The 25500-nt window shown below is 38.7% G+C and overlaps 1 protein-coding gene across 24 annotated transcripts in view; it reads right to left on the minus strand.

The window, feature by feature from the left end:
* Positions 1-25500, minus strand: part of KMT2C (lysine methyltransferase 2C) — a 194014-nt gene that overhangs the window by 24510 nt on the left and 144004 nt on the right. For 21 of the 24 annotated variants that reach the window (XM_062621427.1, XM_062621426.1, XM_062621433.1 and 18 more), the window contains 16 exons: positions 24301-24431; positions 22475-22661; positions 17132-17236; positions 16723-16770; positions 14940-15077; positions 14731-14763; positions 14529-14648; positions 12336-12474; positions 11857-12071; positions 11666-11739; positions 9003-9185; positions 6482-8362; positions 5123-5448; positions 2501-4323; positions 1096-1207; positions 104-182 (listed from right to left, as the gene is read on the minus strand). In XM_062621427.1, coding sequence (XP_062477411.1) covers positions 104-182; positions 1096-1207; positions 2501-4323; positions 5123-5448; positions 6482-8362; positions 9003-9185; positions 11666-11739; positions 11857-12071; positions 12336-12474; positions 14529-14648; positions 14731-14763; positions 14940-15077; positions 16723-16770; positions 17132-17236; positions 22475-22661; positions 24301-24431 — 5594 coding nt within the window. The remainder of the gene's footprint in view (positions 1-103; positions 183-1095; positions 1208-2500; positions 4324-5122; positions 5449-6481; positions 8363-9002; positions 9186-11665; positions 11740-11856; positions 12072-12335; positions 12475-14528; positions 14649-14730; positions 14764-14939; positions 15078-16722; positions 16771-17131; positions 17237-22474; positions 22662-24300; positions 24432-25500) is intronic. The other 3 variants (XM_062621451.1, XM_062621438.1, XM_062621437.1) reach the window with 2 other exon arrangements.

A 25500-nucleotide genomic window follows, 5' to 3' on the forward strand; every position in this document is an offset into this window, starting at 1 on the left:
TTAAATCATGATTCAATTAAAAAAAAAAAACAAACTAGTTGTTTATATTATTATTAAATACTTGTGTTTAAACTCCGTATCAAGCCATATCAAGTTGTATTACCTGTGTAACTGCCTGCTGCATATGATTTTGGCCTTCAGTGGTCTGAGCCCCTGGAACTGGTTGACCCATGAAGGGAAACCTATAGATAGATAAGCAGAATATGAAATTACAACTTTTAAAACTGGAGGGTTAGGGAAGATACCTCTTCTATTACACTGAACTTACACAAAGCATCCAAATATTTTAGAGGTATTTGCTTGAACTTCTGCACCAAACTTTTTCAACATCTGGACAATATTAATTCTCATTTGATGCTAAAATACTCTGCCCTTTGTTGAAACTATAGCATTTTACACTTTTCAGGTAAATACGATGCACTGTGCTGAATGAGTGAAGATGCACACATACACACACACAAACTCTCTATTTGTATTTTAATATATTATGGTACTACAAAAAAAAAAAAAAAAAAAAAAAAGATTTAATGGTTTAGATATCATGGTCACCAGCACAGCCATAGAATCATAGAGTGGTTGGAGTTGGAAGGGACCTTAAAGATCATCCAGTTCCAATCCCTTGCCATGTGCAGGGACACATTCCACCAGACCAGGTTGCTCAAGCCCCATCCAACCTGGCCAACAGTAAATTAGAGTTGGGTAAACGTACACTTCTGCTAAGCCACATATTACCATATGAAACGGTTAAAAAGAAGAAAGTATACTGTTTTAAGGGCCACATAAAAGAAAAGGTGCAGATCTTTCTGGCTCATAGACCCCCACCTAAGGTAAAGGCAACCACGGTGAAGTCTGCACAGTTCACAGCTCCTCTTGTCCTTGAACCTGTCTGAGGCATTTTAATACTTTTTACAGTTTCTACTGCCAGACTTGTTTTATTCTTAGGAGATAATTTTTTATTAGCAATGACTATGAAGTATATGACAAAAAATGTTTCCCACTTCAAAATGTTTTCACTTCCTGCACACAGTTTCCCCTAGCTCTATCATTTCCTTTTATATTTTGTAGCCCTGAAGAATGGTATCATGTGTTGCCTACCTGTTCATAACCATCGGTGGCATGCCCATGTTACTCTGCGCCATGACTTTATTGATCCCCTTAAGAGCTACCATTTTTGCTTTCATTATGGGATCAGTAATTGCATCAAAGTCTATAAAAGAAAAACAGTAAAAGTGAATTACATAGCTGAACATTACAAGTCATTAACTAGAACTGACTTGTTTAGATCTAGTTCATGAATAAGTCATCAGTAAAACAACATAATTGCATTACTATTTCACATTACTTGTCCTCTCCACTTTGAAATTCATGGTTAGTATGTAGCTTCATATATCCTCTAAGGAAAGCTACTCCAGCAGCAGCTGTCCTTCTTTTCAGCCAAAGCATACAAAGAAAAGCAGGTTAATCTGAGAAGGGCTGTAGATGAAATATGGCCTGTGACCCAACGGATAAATAAATTCTATTTATAGGTTTAAGAATCAGGAAAAAGAGTTGTTTCTGTTGGCGAAACTTGACAGACCACCACTAATCTGCTAAGAAAAGGGTTTAGTGCCTCTGTAAGTACCCTAGCACTACAGGCAAAAAGGTACACACAGCATCTGAAAAGACCATAAGCACGCTTTTTTGCTGTCTCTCCCATTGGATGCCTCAGAGAGGTCAGTATAAATGGGAACACAGAATGGCTCAGGTTGGGAGGGAACTGTGAAGGTCATCTTAGCCACCTGGGATGGCCACATAACTGCAGATATGGAAGTGTGAATTAGGGGGTAGGTTAAATTTGTCTTTTGAACCAACAGTCTTGATGGCCAGTATAGTTACTGCTAACATCTTGCTCAAAATTTCATGTTTCATTAAAAACTATTAAATGATAGTGACGGTCTTGATCTGAATGCTCAAGCTGCTAAGTTATATTAAACAGGCAATGACTTAAATGGTTTTAGTACATGAAGAATTATTTGTGATGTTTCTGGGGCTTGCCTAGACTGTGAGTCAGTAACACAGCTTTCAATGATCTCTTTCCTTCAGACACGCTATCCACTGCAAAGAGTAGGAGAACAACCAGAAAGAGAAAATTGATAGATCAAGTATCAACATATGAACCACTGCACTTGATCATTCGTTTACAAAGGGTGTATTTACTCCATATAGCATATGAAAACCTAAAGAGAATATATGACAGGCAGTGTCAGAAAATTTGACAGTAATGCAGAGTCACCCTGATCCTGGTAATATCAACAGGATTCTTGCCACAGAGTTCAGAATTCCAACCACATGCTCGATTTCCACACTCCCATTGTACCTGCTAGGTAGGTAGTTGTTTGTTGCGTCACCTTCAAGCTCCACATATCTACCCCTTCTTTTAGTGCTACCTGATTAGTTAACTATTTATTGCTGCATTTTTAAAAAAATAACAAGATCTCAGACAAACAGATCACCCACATACCAATATTGGGGAAAAACGGCTCTGAACGCTGGCGAATCATGGCTTGCATCTGTCGCTGCTGCTGCTGCTCCTGTCTTTCCTGATCCAAAAGGTCCTGCAGAAGAAGTGGCTGTTCTTCTAGCAGCAGTGGCCGCTCTCGATTTTGTTGCTGAGCTAATGGTTGAGGGAGCATTATCTGTTGGGGCCCAGTTATGCCACTAGGACCAGGACGGTTTGTTATAGCCACACTCTGATTAGATGCCGGTCCTGTCCCGAAGTTATGATTAGATGACTGACCCTGAATAAATCCTGGATTTGGTGACCCTTGAGAAAAATTATGGTTCATTCGTGGAACCATGGTCAAATTTGAATTTAAAGTGTTTTCCAAGATCTGTCCACCAGGTGTCATTAGTGTTTGGGGAATACCTGATGCACGATTCATTTGTGGTGTTGGCAAAGATTGAGATGGAGACCCTAGAGTCCTTGCTTCAGCATTATCTGAGCTCTCATTAGATAGCAAACTTGAGAGGACTGGTGTGGACCCAGAAATACTGCAGGAACTTACTGCTCCTTGAACAGCTGGAAGTGCAGATCCCTGAGCATCTGGACTAGGCACAGTTGTTTCTTGACTAGAAACAGCAGTAGTTTTATCAGGGAATTCTGGGTTAGCAGGCTGTGCAGGAGCCTTTTCTCCATCCTTTAACTCCACTTCAGCAGCCTGTTGAGTACTTGTGGCTTCAGCATTTCCCTCACTTTTTTCATTTTCATTCTTCTTTTCCTCCTGAGTGTTTGGGGAAAGTACTTCTGTTTTAATTTCATTTTCTGCAGCAGATTTTTTCTGTGGAGACTGGGTCTCAGGAGGGGAAACAGTTTTATCACCTTGTTCTTTCTGTTTCGGTTCTTCTGTCTTGCCCTGGATATCTAGTTTGTCATCAATGGGGACACTAAGATCTAGTTCTTCATTAAACATTCCTTTCTTATCCCCCACATCAAGGTCTGGGTCTGTGTATGCAATTATATCAAATTCCCCAGACCTCAGAAGATCATCAAGGTGAGGATCATTGGTTTCCAAATTGTCTAAAGTGTCCAGTTCATCTCCTTTCCCATCCTCTGTGTCTAGATTCAAATTTTCCAGATCTTCATCATCTAAATCCTTGACTTCAACCCCATCAAGGTCTTTTACATCCAAATCTTTTACAGCAGGATCATCAGGATCAAGCTTTTCTTCTAGTCCATCACTTGGCTGGTTGGGTATCTGTAAATTTGCAGATTCATCACCTGGTGCAGCTGTAGTCAAAGATGGACCTGGGAATGCATCAGCAACTGGTGGATGACTTACAGAACGTATTACAAGTGCAGGTGAGTTGTCAGGATTGATTTGATCCTGCTGTGATTGTGACATATGCTCCAAACTTGTAGGTATCTGCAACTGGTTAGGCATACCTTGAGAATTATGTCTCAGAGGTTCTGCCTGTCTGGGGCCTGGAAACTCCTGTCTGGGTATAAACCCTGCATGTCGTTGATGCTGTGCTGCTGCATCCATGACATTTGGAGCAGAAGGATTAAAAGGCAGCCTTGGCCTCCCATCAGGAGCTCTGTGTCGTAACTCGATAAATGCCTGACCCAATATATTGTGCTGCTGAACTGGAATTCCTTGGGGAGGAAAATGTTGAGAGATCCCAGATGTATTATTTATTTGTGGACTGTTCACCGGCCGAGGCATATCAATAGACAGAGATCTCCTCAGCTGTGGTGGAACTCCAGGGCGTTGCATTGGCTGCTGAGGACCAAGGAAACGTTCTTGACCTGATGGTGGTCCATGGCCACCTCCTGGAAACCCATATCTAAAGTAAAGTATGAAAGATAAATAATCATTTTTTCTCAGGACTGCCTAATCTGGCATATCTGACTAAGTAACTACTCACCAAAATGCTTTACATAATGCATTCATTAAGATATTTAAATAAATATTTTGACTAATTATGCTTACATTTAAATGAGCTTTATGACTACAATAAAGTAATTGCTTTAATTATGTTTAATAAACAACCTGTTTTCAGTTCCAATAATAATAATGGATAGAAAACTGACAGAACTACATTAGTAAATAAACTACATGTTAATGCAACTCAGTGTAAAAAATAATGTTGTGTGGATTTAGAAATTACTGAAACAAATCCAAAATATTGAAAATAATTACTCCTGAGATGACAATGTATGCTGATACCTCTATTCATTTTCCAGCATAGCATTACATATTCATTATAAACGAAAACAAGAATACTACATTTATTCGTTATTAAGACATCACCTTTCTTTTAAAAAAAACTGCCCCCAAACCATGGACAACAAGATCTTCCAGGTCACATAATACTTTCACAAGTATTGCAGTTTCTCCATTTTTATTTCTGATTTATTCCCAATAAAAGCCAGTGTAGAACACTGTTAGTGTAAAGCACACACTCTAATGTTACAGATGCTTTAGGAAAACTCACTGGACACACTGCCTTCAGGAAGCTTACCAGCTACTGTAGACAGCACAGATGTTTTTCATAAAAAAATCCACCTACCCTTTATCTAGCAATTTCCGTAAATGCAGAACTACCCTGTAACAACCTAGGTTTAAAAGATCAAAGAGCTTACCTGAGACCATGAGGCCTCATCCCCATGGCATTCATATCACCTGGGAACTGGGGCCTGTTGAACTGCCCATCAGCAGGAAATGGGCCACGTTGGTCTTTCGGGTACACAGCGAACCTTGGCCCACCTGGAGGGACAACAGTGGACCTAATATTCCCAGGATACGGAGGAGGAGGGCGGTTAAACATTTGATTTAAGTTGTCTTGCTGCCAATGCTGAAGAGGAGCTGCATGGGTAGGAGCTGCTGCATCCTGCAAGGCTTTTTCTTGCCGAACCGCATTCTTTTTCTGCTGTTGCTGCTGCAGAATAATTTCACGTAACTTTTGGCGCTGTTGAAAAGAATATAATAATCACTGTGCTTGACATGGCAATTCACGTATTTGGAAATGTTACGCTCCACTAGGTTAAACCTTTTGAAGAAAATAAATTCTTCAGTCACTACAGAGAAATATCATAAACCGTCATGATCACCTCAGAAATTAGAAGAGGGAACAAACACAGCAAGATGCTGGTAATGCAAGCTAAATCTCCAGAACCAATTTTACCAATTAACGTATAAGCAACTCTCTTTTCCATTTTCTATTCCAGTAACACAGGCCCTTTAACTGCATGAAATTTACCACATGCATTCTGAGGGAGAAAGGTGACCCGAGATTCACTGAAGAAAATTCAGCAGAAAGTTTACACCAGAGCTGCAGAAAATGATTATCATATGATAATGAAAAATATGATAAATACTATCAATTTTTCCAAAAAATCCACTTCCCATTGCTCCTTCTAAACAAAAGACTGAGCAGCTTTCCACAAATTGAATGTAATCCTATGTCTCAGCAAGAGCTGTTGGCCAAACATTTCCTGACAAAAAGCTGCACTGAATATGCCTCAAGAAGAAGAGTGACCAATGGAAGGATTCACTTCCACATTAGCCAACTGAAAAGTTAGACGTCTAGTCTGAGATCTTTGCTGATACTCCCTTTCACGGTCAGTGAACAAGTCACGGACAATCAGTTCTGTATCTCAACTATTATAGGATAGACTTAATTGTCCTTTCAAGGTGTGTTTTTTTCCTCACACTATAGAACAGCTACTACAGACCCATTACCTACATCTTCAGTGGCTTCGAAGACAGCCCTTGCTTCCTTTTTGGATCTTGTCCAAACTACTTAACAATTACTGAAGTTTCTATATTCTCCGCACTGGGATTCTATCCAGGAGGACCAAATTAACATAGTACAAGAATGAAGATAATGCTACATTATCTAGTAATGTTTAATGGCAAGAAACTTCAAGTATTAACAAAAATGGGGGAAATTCTTCTACTTGTGAAATTTTAATACCATCAGTATTAAACATTATTCCCACCTGTCTTAACTTCTCAGTATCTGCTTGAGACATATTCATAGTATTCTGTGTATCTGTTACTCCTGTGGTTGGTGCTGGGCCAGGAACTTGTGAAACTTTGGGAAATTGTTGTCCTTGAGAAGTCATTGGAGAATTTCCAGGTGCACTGAAGGTGCCCTCAGATCCAGGCCGTGGCTGTTCAGCAGCATCATGGGCCAGCTGGCCAGTTCCAAAAGATTCTGGCTGAGGTCTTGGAGTCATTGGTGGTTGATCATATGGGTCACGTGCTGCAGCAGCTGGACCATGGCTAAATGAATCTGTTATTGCAGGTCCTGCAGGTCTGGGAGTTTGAGAACATGGATCTGATGGCCTGACGAAAGTGCCCTGGAACCTGTTCTGTGGTGTCGGCAGGAAAGGATCTCTATTTGGCATTAGTCCTGGTCTTGTCATTGCAGGTCTGTTAAAACTCTCTGGAATCCCTGGCCTTGGAGTTGCTGGTTGTTGAGAGTAAGGATCATTAATAACTGGCCTTGGTGTTCCAGGAGGTTGGGCGTATGGATCAGAATGTCTCTGATTTGCTGGAGACTGAGCAAATAAATCTGCTGGCTGAGCAGGTCTTGGTGTTGGTGGTTGCTGCATATATGGATCAACTGTGGTAGGCCGAGGAGTTCCTGGAGGTTGGGCATAAGGATCAGCAACTGGTCGAGGAGTACCTGGAGGCTGGGAGTAAGGGTCCTGAGAAGCTGGCCTTGAAATGGGCCCAGACTGAGGGAAAGAATCACTCTGTTGTCGCACTATCCGGGGTGGATGGGCAAAAGTGTCCTTTATTGCAGGATGGGGAGTAAGGGGAGGTTGGCTGTACGGATCATTAGGTTGATTATGGGAAAAGTTATCCACTGGCCTTGGTGTCAATGCTGGCCTTTCATATGGATCAACAGCAACACGCCTTGGTGTAGCTGGCATTGATGCATAAGGATCTTGTGGGGACTGAGGTGGGCGCATAGGGGTCTTGAAAGGTCCAGGACTACCATCAACAGGAGCAGGAGTAGGAGTCAATGGCGGCCGTGCATAAGGATCGGCAGGAGTTACTCTCTGCCTCTGAAACGTATCAGTCCTAGGAGCAGGCTTAGTAAATGGATCACTGCTTCCAGATGTTAAAGGAACCTTCCCTGACTGCTCCGTAACTATGGGTGATCTTGGGACACCCATTGGTTTGGAGAACTGCTCTGATGCCATGACAGGCCTGGGTGTGTCTGGTGGCTTTGCATAGGGATCACTGTTACCTGGAGATGAAGAACATGAATCCCTGACTGGGGAAGGCCTGCTTCCTGATGGTTCAGTTACCTGAATGGGCCTAGATATGGATGACTGTGGTGCAATGGTATCTAATGGTGCAACAGTGTTTCTTCTAACAAAATTTTGGTTTATTGGTGCTGGTCTAGGTGTTCCCACCATTTTAGCATATGGATCCATTGGAGAAGGAGGTCTTGTGTTTGTGGAACCTGGAGAAAACATCTGCTGTGATGATGTCTGAGGAGTCTGAGACTGAGACAGTGAATCATGTACTGAGATTCGTGTTGGAGTAGGGGGTGGGGCTTGTGGTTTTAGGAACACATCATCTGAGGATGCCGACGCAGGTGTAGCAGGTAGCTGCTGCTTTGTAAAAACATCCTTATGGAATGTCTGTTGTGCAGGAGACATACTTCCATTGCCAGTCTGCGGTGTTAAGGGGCTCTGGATCCCACTGCTAGGTGTGTCTGAGCCAGACTGGTTCAGAAGCTGTTGTGAACCAAACTGCTGCTGCTGCTGTTGCTGCTGCTGTTGCTGCTGCTCATTTTTCACTTGCTCAAGCTTCTGTGTGGCTTCTATTTTGGCTTGCTGCTTGCTTTTTTGCCTCATTTGCTGTTGTAAAATTATGAGGAGAAAGATTAGATTTTTAAGTCCAGGATATACAAAATCTTTCTGGTGACTGAATCTGTAATTAAAATTTCAGGATGCATCAAAGATCAATCATAAGTAACTGTAAACTGCAAATTTCAAATGCAATGGGAGCAGAGGGTCTAGCTATTTGTAAAGTCCAGTTACTTCGACATGCACCTTGATTGCCTAGGAAGAAGCATTTTCCAGGTTGCCTAAAGAGCAGCACTGCTTTCCAACCTTATACTCTGAAGATGAAAGGTTACTGACAGATGCAGCACTGATGCGGGGCAAATGAGCTCTTAAGAGACAACCAGCCCAATCTGAAGTAGCAGTCTGCAGGACAAGGTTACTTGAATACAGGGTATATAGAAAAAAACCTACTCCATACAGTGAAAGCATAACCTATTTCCATAATATGTAAGATCAAAGAGTCAAAGTTTTAAAACAAGTTTTCCACCATTTACAAGCAGCTTCTCTTGTGATAGCATCTATTTTCTTCCTGGGCAGAATGGCTAACTTAATACTCATGTACAAAGAAAGGTTAAGATTGATTTTGTTACAACAGATTCCAAAAATGCAATAAAATGCAGAAAAATAACAAAACAGCCCCAATGCAACGCACCTGTCTGAATTTCCATTCCTGCTCATGTTCTGATTCCCTCTGTTTTAATGGATCTTTAAAGAGGTCGGAGTCGATGCGTGAACTAGGATCAATGCTATCCTGTTGCTGCTGCCTTTTCATGGAGTCATTTGACATCTGTACTTTATTGATGCGCAAAGCAGCTCTATTATCTCTGGCTTTTTGCTGGAAAAAGATAAGAAAGAGTTGTTAGCCTTATTTTCTTCTCCAAAACTAAATTATGCACTTTAGAAGGAATTCCAAACTGAAAACAATTAGAGTCTATAGAAATTCTGTGTTTACCATGCATGGAAAGAAATAAGGAACTATTAGCATAGAGGTTTTCTATACGTTAGGAATGTCTGCTTCAGGTACTGTGTTGTGGCAAGAAAGCATGAATCCCACCAGTTTACCCTTCAAATCACATAATGGTGTGGTCTGCAATCTTAAGACATGAGCACAGTGGATGATGTTTGGATCAATAAAGGCCACTAATGTGGAGAACTTCAATGACAAGAAAAATACAGTCTGCTCCACTAAATGGCCTCTATAGATCTCAGTATGTGTTAAGTTAGCAGTATAAACATAGGATATGGGCTTATGGATCAGGAAAAATTGGATAGAAGAACAGCAATTCCTCTTCAATGAGGCATTTTATAGCCATACTGACACTTTAAAGCATCTAATGGAAGTTTCAAAGACTCTGTTTTACCAGCAATCTAGGATGTGATTCCTTTTCTGAATTAAACCCTCACATCATCTTTTTCACATTTTTATTTGCAGTTGTCAAGTAGGGGTTGCCTAGCAGAAAAGGCTTTAATCCTTCCCCTCCAACAATGAAACAGAAACATGGATGACAGTATCAGCGTCACGGCAGCAGAAAAATTGTCATTTTCCCCTGTGAGGGGATTGTGCATACCAAGGTAAGTAAAAAGCCTATAATTTACTAACACGCTTCTGAATTTAATTTCTAAGGTGGCCTTTACTCATCCCCACAGAGTGTAAGTCCCTCAGGAGAGGTACCACAGCAGCTTCTTGTGCACACAATGGCAGGAGCACTAGTGACAGCTGAATGCAAGAGTACACTTCAGCGAGGAAGTAACAGCTCTGGCTGTGTAAATACTCCTGTGTGCACGTGTGTGCCTTTGCAGGCACCCTCCTCCTGAACATGAAGGAAATAATTATCGCAGCTGCTTTTTGGATATCCATAAAGGGGAATATGACTGCATATGTTTAGAACAATTAAAAAAAAAAGAAAAAAAATCAGTAATAGATATAATTGTAAAGTGATAAGTGCCTGGATAAAAATCCACCCATGTATGTGGATTGTGTCTTATAAATACTACATAGAAGGAATCACATAGAATGGACAAGATGGCATAGAGGTCCAAAGGTGCTGAAGTTACAGGTGTGAATAAAAGCAGAATGATGACAATTTCTCAGTGATAAAAAGAAGACAACAGAGAATTAATATTTCAAGTAGAAAGGGATTCAGAAAGATTAAGAATTGCACTTCCCACATTGAGGCTGGGGTAAAAATTTATCCTCTGAAAGTTATCAGAGAGATAAGGGGACTTTTTTGACTTGGACAGTAGGAGATGATGTTCGTAATATTAAGCTCTGAGTCATCAACATGTATGGAAATCAAATTTGCTCACTAATAGGACTATTAGTAGTGGGAGAGGCTAAGGGACTGAAAGCATAACCCTGTGAAATCCACAGAAACATACAAAGTGAGAATGATCACCCAATTGCTGTTGTGAAGAAACAAAGGAAAGATGAGAATCAGGAATGGAGATGTGACAGGAAATTAAGGAAAGTCTTTTCGACTTTCCCAGCCATTGTTAGCAAATGTATTCAGCCATAATACAGGTTCTGAGGTTTGGATGTGGGCAGGCTTCAACAAGAGATTTCAACAAAGCATAAGGGTCACCCTTTGAATGGTACAAGTTCTACAGAATGGAGTCAACTCCAAATAGCTACTACAAATACTTGACTCAGATGTGAAGAAAGTGGACACTTTTGGAGTGAGAAATAGAATCCTTCACACTCCCCACAACATGGAAGATATCAAAAGAGTTTCCATCACAAAGCAGTAGAAAAGAGTGAGTAGTGAAGGGGAAGGCAAGAACATAGGTGTAGAAATAAAATGAAGGAAGTAGGTATGTGAGCACTGATGCTTCTGGACTGGTTAGTTCAACAGGTGAAAGACTTCAGCAACTCTAATGGAGAAAAAAAGACTAGTGAGAGGGGATGATTAAAGAGAGGAAAGCCACATAATGATTTGTTATTATCCTTCTGAAGAAACTGGCAAGATTCTGTGCCAAAAAAACGAAAGAGCAAATAAGATTTGAGGTATGGATGAAATGTAGGAAAGAGGCAACGGGAACCACAAATGTTATTGTCTCAGTTCATGTCTTTAGATTGCACAATGCTAACATAGTTTAGACCAGGACTAAAAAGCAAAGAACACAGGTAGAAGTGTAAAGTTAGAAGCTGAATTACAAAGGTGTTTTTGGAGTAAGTAAACTTTCACTAACCCTAAAACTTAATTTATTAAAAAACAAAACAAAACAAAACCAAACCAACAAACCCACAAATGAAAACCTTATAAATGAAGTACACGTTTGCTGGATGTATGCGAACACAGGTGTAACCGTTCTTACCACATATGGAGCCCTCTCCTGTGAGCTTGCTTTCCTCCACAGTTTAGCAATCTGCTTCACTCTTGTAGTCCAGTCTGCAATCAAAAAATGTGTTAATCCACAAGGCTTTGAAAAGTCTATTTTACATTCTTTCAAATGAAGATGCATATATTGCTACAAAATATTTAACTTCATTCAGTAAAACCACTCACCTGGGAATTCTTCCTTCAGGTTAGGGAAGTTGATATTTGTATAGAGAACAGGTGCTACTGTTGCCATTTCACCCAAAGCTTCTTCTTTTTCCCACTTCAGGGTGCTTCTTTGAGCATTGGACATTGTATCACCTTCACCTTCCAAAGGTGGAGCAGATGGTGTCCATGAGCTATTTGGATCGCTTACCATTGGATTGAACGCTGGATTCTTATCCCTGACAAATCAAAAGTGTTTGTTTTTATATATAGGCTGCTGTCAACATAGAGCCAACCATCCGACCAACCAATTAGCAAAGTACTTATTCTGTTTGTTATTTCAGTAGTGAACAGGCTGCAAGAATACAGAAGTTTACGTAGTGGCTGTCCAGACGTAAGTAGACAAATACTAATAATATCACAGTATTAATAACATCACCACCCCACAAGTGACAAAAGCTAAACAAGAGATGTCTGGGGTTTGTTTTCCCATCTTGACCTACCTGGTATCAGTATATGGTTGCTGTGTAATGGGAGAGAAAGTGCCCAGTCCACCCCCAGCAGCCAAAGCTGTATGAGGGAGATGAGGGTTAGGGCCAATCAGACCATTCATAAGAGGCACTCTTGGAAACGCATTCTCTCCTGGAAAGAAGAAGTTTAAATTACTGTTTTAAAGGGTGACTGTTTTTAAGGCAGAGGTGGAAGTTTTCAGTCTCATCTGATGAAAAAAATAACTGCTTAAAAATTGTACCGATCTTATATTTTGGAAAAGATTTTAAGTATCAGTTTACTCTGCTTCCCTGTAAGTTTAAGGGATCCTTTGCTACTGTATCACATCCCTTTTTTTCTTGTCTGGAAAATCTGTTTTTTTTTTAATGGATTCCCAAGACTTTTGCTGTAGCCCGTGCTATGAAACTGCACTTAATATTAAAGTATATTCTTAAAGGCTAATGTCTGCCATATTTGTTACATGCAGATCCAAGCAGCAAGCACGGAGAAAGTTGGTTTCAGTCCTCGCAGAATTATCATTAGGCACCTGAATTAAACATCACCCCTTCTGAGCAGTACACCAAAGTAATCCTCATTAGCTACAAACTCCCTAATTTGTAACCAATGAAACAGATAAATCTAGTCAAATAAGCATCAGAATTTTCTAATTAAATGTCCAGCCCAGCAGTACAAAAGCAGAAAATTTTATTCATTTGATTACAATATTACAAATGTGGCACAGGCAGATTCATTCCAGCAGATGGTATCTGCAGATGTTCCTACACATAATTAACACTGGCCTTTGAATCCCTGTCACCTAAGTGTCATCATAACTTTTGTCCCAGTATTTTCTTACAAGCATAGAAGTAGCTCACGAGGTAGATGCATGCATCTGTAGGATGAGACTGTATCATTATGTCATGCTTTAGGAGACTGCCTTTTCTGATCTACAGGTTACATACACTATGCAGCAAGTATAAGTTTGGATGAAAGTAACTAAAAATTTAAAAGAACGTCCTTTATTATAACTACTAAGTACATAGTATACATTAACTGTCAAGACCTGGCAAACAGCATGGAGAGTCAGGCCTGTAGGATCACATGTTTTTATGAGAAGAGAGCATTAAGTTTACCTGAAATTGCTGAAACTTGATGCAAGCTTCCCCATAACTGAAGCATTTATCTCACAGAAACATGTGGATCATTACACTGTAACTGAACCAAATTATGAATCTAAAACTTTGTAATTGTGGCAGTACCCACAGGGAGAAGTTAAACAATCCTACAGAGCTCAAATGCTGAACTTATCTCTTCAAGAACTCAAGTAACTGGGAAATAGGCAATGATAGCTATATTAACTTTTGTTTTAAATCACCTCATTATTTGCTTTAAACCCTCTCCTGTCTAAGACTTTTGAAGTCTTTCTTTTTTATGGAAATTCATCCAACTAGGAAATCAATCTTCACTGGTGAAATCAATCTGCATACTACTTTTCTGTAGTACCAGTATAACAGAATTAGCACATGAGCTCAGGGAAAATCCTCTAGAGATGATGTCTGATGAGAAAAGAGTGCATTTATTTCTGCTTATACATACTGCTAAATAACATAAATTAATTTCCACTGGTAACAACAATAAATAAAATCAACCTGCCCCTTGCTTTCAATATAAGAACAAGAATATCCTGTATTATCTCAGGATAATTTTAGTAGTAACGCAGAAAATAAATTATAATCTCTCTGATACATTCCAAAATTAGCCGTCTGAGTGTTATTTGGGTAGGACTGGCTAGTATGTCAAACTGAATTCTTAGAAGAAATTAAGACTCAGTAACGCATTGTTACACGTATTCTTGCCTTGTCCTTGAGGAGGTACTCACAAGTAATTAAAGAGTAAAGTCAGAAGAGAGGATACATGCCTTACCACAGACAAATTTCAAAACTATTAAAGTGCCAGTTAAAACAAAAGCTCTAATACATCAGGAAAATCTAAAAATAAATGTCCTTTTCTATTAGCAATATTTATGTGCATTTTAATCACATACCCCCTTCAGAACAGTTTTAGAATCACATTTCATAAATTAACAATGGCATTCCACCAGTTCAAAATCGCAGAAAGTAAGGCACATCCTACTTTCACATCAATATTTAAAAGATACACAACTATCCTGACCAGGCTACTTTTTTAAAAGTAACAAAGGAATATACCTTGATTGTGCAAAGGCATAAGCTGTGGTGGAGGTGGAGGCTGTGGCAAAGGAGCTGGCTGTGTGGTTGCTGGACTTAACACAGCTGTGAACAAATCTTCAACATCCTTTCCTCCTAGCTCTGCAAAAACATTGTGCATGAGCTGGCTGGCACTGTTTACAAACTGTATTCTATGAAAGTCAACTAAGATTAGAACACCTACCTGGGATTTTGTACAGTTTGCCAAGAATAGCGCCTGGACAAAATAAACACAACACAGAATGAGGAATCATCAAAAGGTGCAATAAAATTAATTCTGCAGCAAAGTCTAAATAGGTACGTTACAATACACAGGTAAGTAATTTGAGAAAAAAAGGGAGGCTTTTTACTAACATTTTCTAGAAGACCAAGATTAAGCACGAAATAAATTACCATCTGTGACCATTTTGTCCAGTTCTGGACTGAGGATTCCATCCAGCTGTTCTTCACTCAATGGCCGTGAACTCTGGTTGACATTTGGCTGAGGCAGAGTAGAAGGATCATCAGAGATGGGACCGATATCCAATCCAGCTGGAGGAGGAAGGAATGCTCAGTTAGACATAAATAATAAAATTTATTGGCATAGAATAAAGAGCATAAAACTTTTCTTTCTTCTTAGAGCTGAACTATCAACTAAACCAAGACTTTCTAAGATTTGAAAGGTAAGACAAAATACAACATTCATAAGAAAAATCAAACAAAATCACCTTCTATTTACCTCCATCTTATGCTACTGTTTAAGGAATATTAATTGAATAGAATATAACTAGAAGAATGGGAAATAAGACTACTGAGTTTACGTACAGCATGTTTTTGAGTGCATAGTTTTAAGTACATAGTTCCAGTATAGCTATTTTCCACAATTTAAAACAATCACACCAGTGGTGAATATGGTTCATCCTCATGCAGATAAGGTTCATTCAATTTTTCTTATAATATTACATTAATTACCTTAATATTACATTTCACATTATAAAATTACATAAATTATACTAATATTACATATGAGGACAAGCTAAGAGAGCTGGGCTTGTTCAGCCTGGAGAAGACTCCATTGAGACCTCAGAGCAGCTTCCAGTCCCTAAAGCATTTCTAGTGCCCACAAGAAATTTGGAAAGCACTTTTCCCAAGGGCAGGTAGGGAAATGACATGGAGAAATGGCTTTAAACCGGAAGAGGGTAGATTTAGATTACATATACGGAAGATGTTCTTCACTATGAGGGTGCTAAGGTACTGGGATAGGTTGCTCAGAGAAGCTGTGGCTGCCCAATCCCTGTCAGTATTGAAGGCCAGGCTGGATGGGGTTTGGAGCAACGTGGTCTAGTGGAAGGTGCCCCTGCCCATGGCAGGGGGTTGGAACTGGATGAGCTTTAAGATCACTTCCAAGCCAAACAATTCTATGATGATTCTATGATTAAATATCTACTGCAGTGCTGCTGTAGTCAATATAAAACAAGCTATAGCAGTTCCTGTTTAAAAAACAACTACTGATTATTGTACGCTACATGAGACAAAGCGATTTGTTGGTACTATAACTTACTACACAGACTTCCCAACATCCTTTATAAGCCAATAAATCAATCAAACAAGAAAGGCCTTTGTAAAAAAAAACAAAAACAAACCAACCAAACTACACACTTCAGTATATAAAATATATTTCTGTGTTAGATACCAAATAAAAACAAATTTAAGATAATGAAACATGCTATGCTGCTCCACTTATTGTCAACCTGTGTTTTACATAAAATGATGAATCATCATCCAGTGGAAATAAAAAGATTGATGCTTACTGCTTTAATCATGCCTTAATATATTCACATTGTTAAAATGCTTTTTATTTATGAAAGATACCACTATGATAAAAACTACACACTACTACTAGAGGTAATAGTACAGTGGCAGTAAGAAAATGCATGGTTTTGTATCATGAAACACAAAAACTCAGGAAAAGTTTTTAAAAGCTGATAACAAAACCTTATACAGTACTCTTCAATGCAAAGTACAGAGTTTATAGGTTGTGTTAGACTCACACACCACAAAAAGAGTGGAAAATGAAAGCACGAATTAGTGACACAGTAAAGGAATACTAGTTTCTACACATGCAGTTCTTTCAGCTAAAACCACTAAGAAAGATAACTACTTCTAACCATGGATCATCCATTGTTTAGTTTCTTACCAAATGGGGAGGGTGAGTTCTCAACCTGGAAAGTGCATAAATCAAGACCTACAGGACCCAAACCAGATAAAATGGATGATTATAACATGAAAACAAAACAAAAAAAAAGGTAAAGAAAAAGCTGCATGCTGAAAAAAGCTACGCAGGTATGACAGACAACGGCAGCTACATTTTATTCTCTCTCAAGAAGCAAAGCAAAGAGCCAAGTAAAATAAAATGTTGAAAGGTTGGGGATTTTTTTTTTTACTGGTAGAAGGCAACAAAATCATCTCAAACCAAGGTATTCTTAAGATATGAAAACTGCAGCTGAAATTACCTACAACATAACCTACAGGTACAACAAATACATCTATAACAAAGAAGGAAAAAAAGCACACAAATACCAGGGAGACCTTACAAACATACATACCTGAATGATCTCCAGACTTTACCAAATCATCAGAAAGTATTCCAAGAATATCATCATCAGTATTTAAGACTTCAGAAAGATCAGCTAAAGGATCATCGGTGCTACCTGTGTAAGAGGCAATTAATAAAATCAGCCAGTTGTGGCATTTATACACGACTCCGGTGATGTACTACAGCTTGAACTATAAACTCAAACACAGATTTACCAGGCTACAAGGGTCTTCTATAGCATGTATAACTTGTGTAATTTGCACTGCAAGCCACTCTGCAGTAAGAGGCTATGCTGACTAGCACCCCCTCATAGTCAGTGTTGTAGCCAATTGCACATGCTTACGCTGCTGAGTATTTTTTTTAATACAGTGAAAGTGATTAATGTAATTTGTCATGTGGAAGAAAAACTGGATGGTTTTAGGGAAAAAAAAAACCCGAAGACCTAGTGAGAACTTGCAACCTCTAAGACAAAAAAGGCCTGTGAATGTAAAAGCCAACAAATAAGCTGTATTTAAAAAAGAAAAAAGGTAAGAAAGTGATCAGTTACTTCTGTTACCACCACTACTTTTCGTAAGACTTCATAGTAATCAGTTACTACACCCTAGTAAGGAAGAAAAATCTAAGAGTAAGAAGCAGTATTAAGTAAATGGAAATTGGAGATGCTATTTTTAAGATCAGAAGAAATCCCAAAGAAGTGAGAACAGCCAGAGGTAGAAATATCATGCTTGGCTGCTGTCTAGGAAAAACTGGTCTGGTCCTAGCAATAAATTATCTAATATTAAATAATAAATTCTGGATATGATTATCTTCTTGACATCCAATTCATTAGAAAGAAATGGCCATGTGGCCCAGGTGGTTTTATTAACTAGGTTTTTAGGACTATCACAGATGTGCAACACTTGAAGAAAATTGTTTGGCAAATAAATAAAAGTTAAGAAAAATATTTTTCAGAAAAAACTGGAGACTATGGTGACCACACGAGCAATCATTGCCAGATGAATAAAACGTGCTGAGATTGTAAATATGCATACATTTAAACAGAGAAAAGGAATTAATATGAATCATATTCCACATGTAGAATGTGGAAAACAAACATGGGCAGGTTGAAGATGGACCAGAAAGTCAAAGAACAAACAAATTTCACACATGTATCTTTCCCACTGTTACAACCCAAGTGCCCCAGGAAAGTATTTCTAGCTTAACTCAGAGGCCTGGTGCCAAGGACTTACTTGTATCATGAGGCTACATTCCAAACTGCTAAATTCTACAATGAATTAGAAGTTCCTTCTGCTCTTTTAGAGTCAACCCTCTTCCCTTCTACCATTACTGAAAGTCAACAAGAACATATTTTTTCTTCATCTTACTATTTTGCTTATTTTTCTCCTTCAGAATGCAGACAAGATGGTTTCATCCTAATTAAATTATTTTTTATGTTTGCCACTAGACGTATTAGAGAGTGTCTCAAAACCACATCTGTTTGTGGGTGTAACTGTTTTGCGCACCTGATAAAAAGTCCTATGAAATGTAAGGTTTGAAACAGAACCTAGTTGTTGTTGCAGCAATTTGGTCTAATTATGCAAGTAACTAACACCAGGCACTGCAAGGTGATGTCAAGGACTTCAGCTGGCTGACAGGAAAAGGCTTGACTCCAGCCATTCCGTAGATTTCCTAAATTCCTATTTGAAGGCAGGTAAGTATGACTTATAAAAAAAGCCTTTGTGAAGGAAGCACCGAGACTGTATTAACAGCCTTTAATTCTTCTGTAGTATTTTATATTACAGTGTTTTTCTCCACAGCCCTTAGTAATGCTTGGGAACAGTCCCTAAAAATTCAACTTTAAATTTGAATATAAATACATTGCAGAACTAGTTAGAAAGAACTCAGGTGGAAATATACAACTGAAGGCTTTACCACCTGTAGCTACAAACTGGCCATGAATAAATTCAGGCTTCAAATTAGAGGGCTCCTAACTATTAAGGCAATCAGATGCTGTAATGGACTTCCAATGAGATTAATAGGTTGGAAAAATGCTTCCTGCTTTCAAAATGGAGCTTGTTAAGTCTATAAAAAGGCTGACTGTTGATGACAGCAGAGGGCTAGACTCTCTGATCTATAAGTCTCATGTAAGACATCTATTCTAAAGCATTATTTTCACATTTTTCTTCTATTTTTTCCATGGTTTAATTCCATGAGCTAAGTATTATCTTGGAAACAACTAAATCACTTTAGGCAGCTGCTTCAGATCAGAATCAATAGCTGGTTGACATCTGCTGCCAAACAAATAGCTCAATACTGCTAATTAATTTGACTCAGAATGGAGATGCAAACTAAGACAAAGCAAAAAGGAAAATAATGTGCTTATAATGCTGGATCTTTAAGACAGCACAGTTCTACTGTTAACTTGTGATCTGGATCCCTCCAATACATTTACTTTTATTTATTTATTTATGAAGTTCTAAAAGAGTAAAAATGCCTCTTCCAAGGCTGCAGCCACCCAAAGATGTTTAATCATGCAATAACAGATCTAGTTATAAATTATCCCAGCAGCATTTGAATCAGTTGCAGAGACTCAGACAACTCCTTTTGTCAATGAAGAATCTCTTCAGCGTTTCCTGGAGACCCTACCTGAAGAGATTACCTTTGCAGCATCCCTTGAAAAAATACACTTAAATTAAGCTATTTCAAATAAAAGGAAAGATTATATTGACAGAGCTCTGACAGAGCCCACCTCACCAAGTGGCCTCTTTTTTATCAGAGACACCCAGGTCAAGAAACACAAGAGAGACGCAGACAGTCCTCAAATTAGCCAGGATGCAACAGATCCTAGACACCACCATCAAGTAACATATCAACAGCCAGGGAAACCCTGGAGATTTGGTGCTGTGTGAGCAAGTCTTCACACTTTGCTCTAGTACCCTCCTGGAAATGATTTTAAGGGTTGGTCCCATGCAGAATACACTGTGAAGTATGCCACTTGTAAAACTACAGGAAAGGTGTGTCTTATAACTGAAAACAGAAACTGCAACATCCTTGCCAGACAGAAATCAGGACTGGAAGCCTAAAGCTCACTTCAGTCACAGTTACTAGAAATTAGTAATAAACAAATGACTCCAAAAACCCGCTTCTGGCTATCCCTATCAACACTGCAATCTTGTCTAGCAAAAGTTTCAGGTACCCTTAACCAAGCTCTAAGAACAGTCTCAGAACATGCCATTGAAACACACTGCCAGTTCATGAGCAGAATGAACATGCCACTGTTTAACTCCCTAGCAGTCCTATGCACATGCTGAAAAGCAAAAGGATAATTTTTTTAGCTGCTTCAGAGCTCTTTGGAAGATGAACATGTATATCTAACCCTTAATCCTGGGATTAAACAAGTGACGTTTCCAAGAGAACATTTTCCTTGTGGAAAAAGTCCTACCCATTAAGCAAGGACTGTCAGAGTCAACACTCCTTGTGAAAGATGGCACTGCAGGAGAACAGCAAGGTCAGTAACAACACAGCCCTACAGCCCCCCAGTGCAGAGAATAAAGCAATTTAGGCTGTTCCTGCTCCATAGCCAGGTCTGTACCAAAATGACAACAATATCACAGGTACTCTGGGACATTGTTCCCACCTCCAGCTCCTCTGCAATACCATCCAGAAGGGGAGAGGTGACTGTTGCTAGCTCAGCGTTTACCAGGGTCTCCACCACTCATAATGAATCTGTCTCTCACGCATGTGTGGATGCTACTGTGGAAATTACTGTCTCTCACAAACTCACAGTGAAAGAGTTAATAAAAACTGCACTGGAAATGATCAATACTGGCAGATGACTTCACCCACTGGTGCTCCAACTACAACAAACAGCTCCGTCTGGACACAATTTTGGCTGAGAAAACTGAGCAGTTGAGAGACAATTGTTGAGAACATTCCTACAACCAGAAAGCACTGTCCTTTGAGTTTCTCATATATAAAATGGGAAAGACAGTAGGTTATCCACTAAAACTCTTGCTTGTAATTTATTTATTGTAAACTTCTTATGATTTATTTCTGAATAAAAAGAAGAGGAAATGACAGTTTTGCAACTTTCCTTATTTATAAAGAATGGATTTCTTAAAAAAAAAAAATCCTTTCAAATTTTGGAAATGCAGAACATTAGATTAACTTCAAGTTCATGAATTTCTAAAACCTTATACTACCATAATACAGGAACATTAATGACTTTAATCTTGCAGTTGAATAGGACGTTAAAGATTTCTGAATCTGTATTTCTCTGGCTTGGAAAGAATGCTGGGGTAGAAAAAGGTCTGTGAGAGTGTATCTTCTTGTAGTATTGGAACCAATGAAATACAGACCTTGAAACACTCCATTCGCAGCAGTTTTCCCTTTAGGGAAAGTTAACTTTTGCACTCCCTATTACTCAATATTTCAACTGTGTAACAATCGATGTTCAATTATAATGTAGCCTTTTGCTTTTAATTTAGCACATTTTCACTGAGAAACAATCACAAATAATTGACCTTTCTTCAAATGACTCCAGACATGGGAAGCTTTATCAATATGTGTAAACATTTTTAGATGGAAAACCTTGCGAGGATGAGCTGAAACACAAGCTGCAAATTAACTAATATACACAAGTTATAGTAACAGTTTTTAAAAGACACAGAATGGTAAAATACCTCTAGCTGACAGCATATACTACAAGACACGGAGAAAAGAATAATCTGGAGGGGACAGCAAAGTTTTTGCTTTTAATTGCTCCTTTGTGTGAAGCTGCCCTTTCAGCAGCACTTTACAACCCTCTAGCTATTTGCAAAAGTCTCAGCAGTAACTCCAGTGAGGTTTTGCAACAGCAGAAGATTGCCCAGTGGCTATAAACTTTACCTAGAAGGGGTAAAGTCCAGAAAGAAAATGGCGAACCAAAAACTCTGAGGAGAATGGCAACCTAAAATAATCTAAAACATTAAAGAAAATACAAGTTGGATGATTGTCATTCAGCTAATACTCAACAGACTACTAAAAATATCTTTTAATTAGAGTACTTTTGTCTTCTATAATGGATCTGTATGCTTATTCTTACACAGAATTAATTTTCACGAATTTTACAGACATGGACATTACAGTCAAGGAGTTTCAAATGTGCATTAAGTGGCAATTGTGCTATCCACTGCTCTTTTTGAAACAGCTGGAGCCCTCAAGCTGAACGTTACTAATTATCAGCATAACTTAACCTCACAAGGACAGCTAATACACAGAACATTGAAAAATTCTCACAATGTTTATCTGATGTAAAGTAGGAAAGAGTGGAAAAGCCCCAGGGGCAACAAGAAAATGAGACTACTGAATTATCACTAACTTTAGCTTTTTATACCTTGAGGTCCCAGTTTTGCCTGAGCTGGAGTGGAGGTTGAGCTAAGAAGGGGATCAGATGAAGGATCCAGGAAATTGGTGGTCAGGTTTGTTTTACATGACAGTTGAAGCGATTCTTCAGGTAAATGATCTAGGCTCATCTTGTTTTGTCTACTGGTATCTAGTAGGTCTTTCCCAAAGAAAGCTTCCTGCAAAGAAGACAAAATGATCCAACGTAGGAAGAACATTGTATAGATTGGTTAAATGACAAAGTTGAAATTAAAAGCCAGTCATTACTAGAAATATAAAAACACACTCTCAGTCTCACATGCCTAACAATATGGCAGTATCTCTTCCAGGCTATGAGGCACAGATATGGTGGATACAACTTACCTGAGGTAGCTACACTATTAATATTTTATTATTAAATTCATACCTCAAATCATATAGAAAAACTACAGTTACCTTGCATACACATCGAACAGACAGTGTAACAATGCAGTGCTTTTATACATCCCAAGTTTTTCAAGATTTTCAGTATTCCTCCTTGCACAGAAAGGACAGCTGAAGAAGGGGAACACTGCTAGGCAACTTGATCAAGGCCTCACAAGAAGTTTATGAAAAACATGAGAGTGCATTATGGTCCAAATTCTAGAATGACCACACACTGCAGTCTAGTTAGCACAAAATTATCCTAACATCAAACTGCAGTAACAATCCACCTGAAGACGTTTAAGTTACATTACTATCTTTTAAAATATTATGTAACAGCTATCACTCACGTCAGCCTGACTACTTAGTACGGTGACAACAATCTATCAAATTTTAAAGCTAATCTTTTATTCCTTATATAAGAACTACTTCTGGTTTTATGTAGTCTTTAAATTTTTGATTTAGGATATAGCTGCTAAAATAAAGCTGAAGATTGCTTTTTTTTTTTCCCCCAGTACCAGTTATTCCAACCTGAGCAAAAGAATAATGTACGAAATACTCTGTATTTTACAGGAGTAAAACATGCATTAAGAAAAACACCCCGTATCCTTATTAATCCAAAGGAAATGTTGCTACAGAATTTTCTTTCCAACTCATTCTCCCACTTACGAAATACAAATTATTTTTAGACAGAGATTGTTCTGCCTCTCTGTCAGTTCTTTGCTTTCAATCCCAATATAGTCTTTGCCATGACATTTGGTGAACATCTCCAAGATAATGAAGTTTTCATTAAAAAAGTGGCTGAGGAGAAGAGCAAGACAAAGAGTATTCTCTGTGTGAGACATATATAAGCCAGTCAGTTTATAAACTGGTTGAAAGTTGCCCAGTCACCATTATTATCTATAACTGCTACCTCTTGCTTGCTAGGGACACCACTGAAATAAAGTCGGGGAAAGAGCAGAGATTGTTGTGGCAGGGAGATACAGGGCATGTAAACCCACAGGCAGAAAGACAAGTTTCCCCTATCAAATCATATTCTATAACCTTCAGAAGAGAAAAATCAGTATCTTGACAAAATAACATGATCAGGCTAGGACATCCTAGAGAGCTGAATGGTGAAATGTCACATGTCAGTTCAGAGAGAAAAGACAGGCTTCTTCCCCCCTCCCCCCAACTCCTCTCTCAGAACAAGTAAAGATCTATACACTGAGAAATAACAACAGAGGACTGGAGATCTAATATAATATACAGCTTTCTGTACAAACTTATAAACATTCTCTACAGAAAACCCATTTAATTTTAATGATAAATTGGAAATAGAAAGAAAATATTGATGGTTTAAGCAAAGTATGAATCCACATGTAAAGATCAGGTTTCTAAATGGATTTTAAACAAAGAGTATACCAATAGCTTTACCTGCAAGTAGACAGGAAAGGTTTCTTCAAGTTTATTTTTCTTTTTTCTGTAACGCTTTTTTATTTTCTCAGTACTTTCTGAAGCTGGGGTGGACTCCTCAACTGGAGTGTCTGGCAGCTGTTCTGTCCAACCTAAACGGTAACATTCAGTCACAAATAAAATAAAATACTTGGTATCTTGCTCTACAGGTACAGTGGCACTATACCTAATATATCTGGGTGAAAGGGTGTACTGAATCTCACTCTAGGTATATTGTACAAGTGGCTTTTATCCAGCCAGAGGTGAACTGGCACCTGATCATCTGGGCTCTGGCAATAAGGAATACCATATGTGACACTGCTCACATCACTGTAACCCTGTGGTACACCTCAGTGGCTGAAGACAGACCTTTAACTTTCATATGTCCAAGCCACCTAAGCATTTGCTAATCTGAGAAATATTATAGGTGCCATTCAACCAGATATTTGAAAGATAATTCCACTGAAACAGTATCTCCAAAATCACCAGTGCTGAGCTACACATTAATTACCTTTCATTTTATACACTAATTTTTCCCAAATTAAAAGTAGTAAGTTTTGTAATCTGAGAAAAAGACTGCCATATAAATAATGAACAGACTAAAAAAAGAAATCTAAAAAGAAGCCCTTAAAGAAAAATCATACATTTATTCAGCTATCATATTCCAAAGTGGCACTGCTTTTTCTAATAAACAGAAAAGCACAGAGCGCTCATCAATCATTCAGTATTTTATTTCAACAGACCACGGAAAACACTGCAGGTAAAAGCAGAACTTTTTAAGTCCTGCTAGCTCTGCCTTGCCAAAGCTAATTACATCAAGTTAAAGACCCCAGGAAGTTACAAAAGAAAACATATTATTGTGGAAGTAAAATCAGCTATGCTTTATACTACAGTAACCTCTTGTACTGTATCTGGAGGACTGCAATTGGAATGAAGCTCGCCAACACCATGGCTTCTGCATTGTTTGAGAATGAGCTTTTGCAGAGAAAAGAGGTAGAACATAACAAAAGCAGCAAAACACTTGGTAAGGCTGATGAGTACTGGCAGCTGAGAAGCAGGCTCTCAGCAAGCTACCATGATTTAAAACATACAAACATCATCTGGGGTTGCTTTCTTCTTAACAAAGCAACTATGCTTGAGCAGACTAAAAGAAGCTCCAACATTTAACTGAAGAATACTTGA

This window comes from Pezoporus occidentalis, unplaced genomic scaffold (assembly GCF_034315485.1).
Source record: "Pezoporus occidentalis ecotype Australia unplaced genomic scaffold, CSIRO_AGI_Poc_V1 ctg23, whole genome shotgun sequence".
Taxonomy (NCBI): domain Eukaryota; kingdom Metazoa; phylum Chordata; class Aves; order Psittaciformes; family Psittacidae; genus Pezoporus; species Pezoporus occidentalis.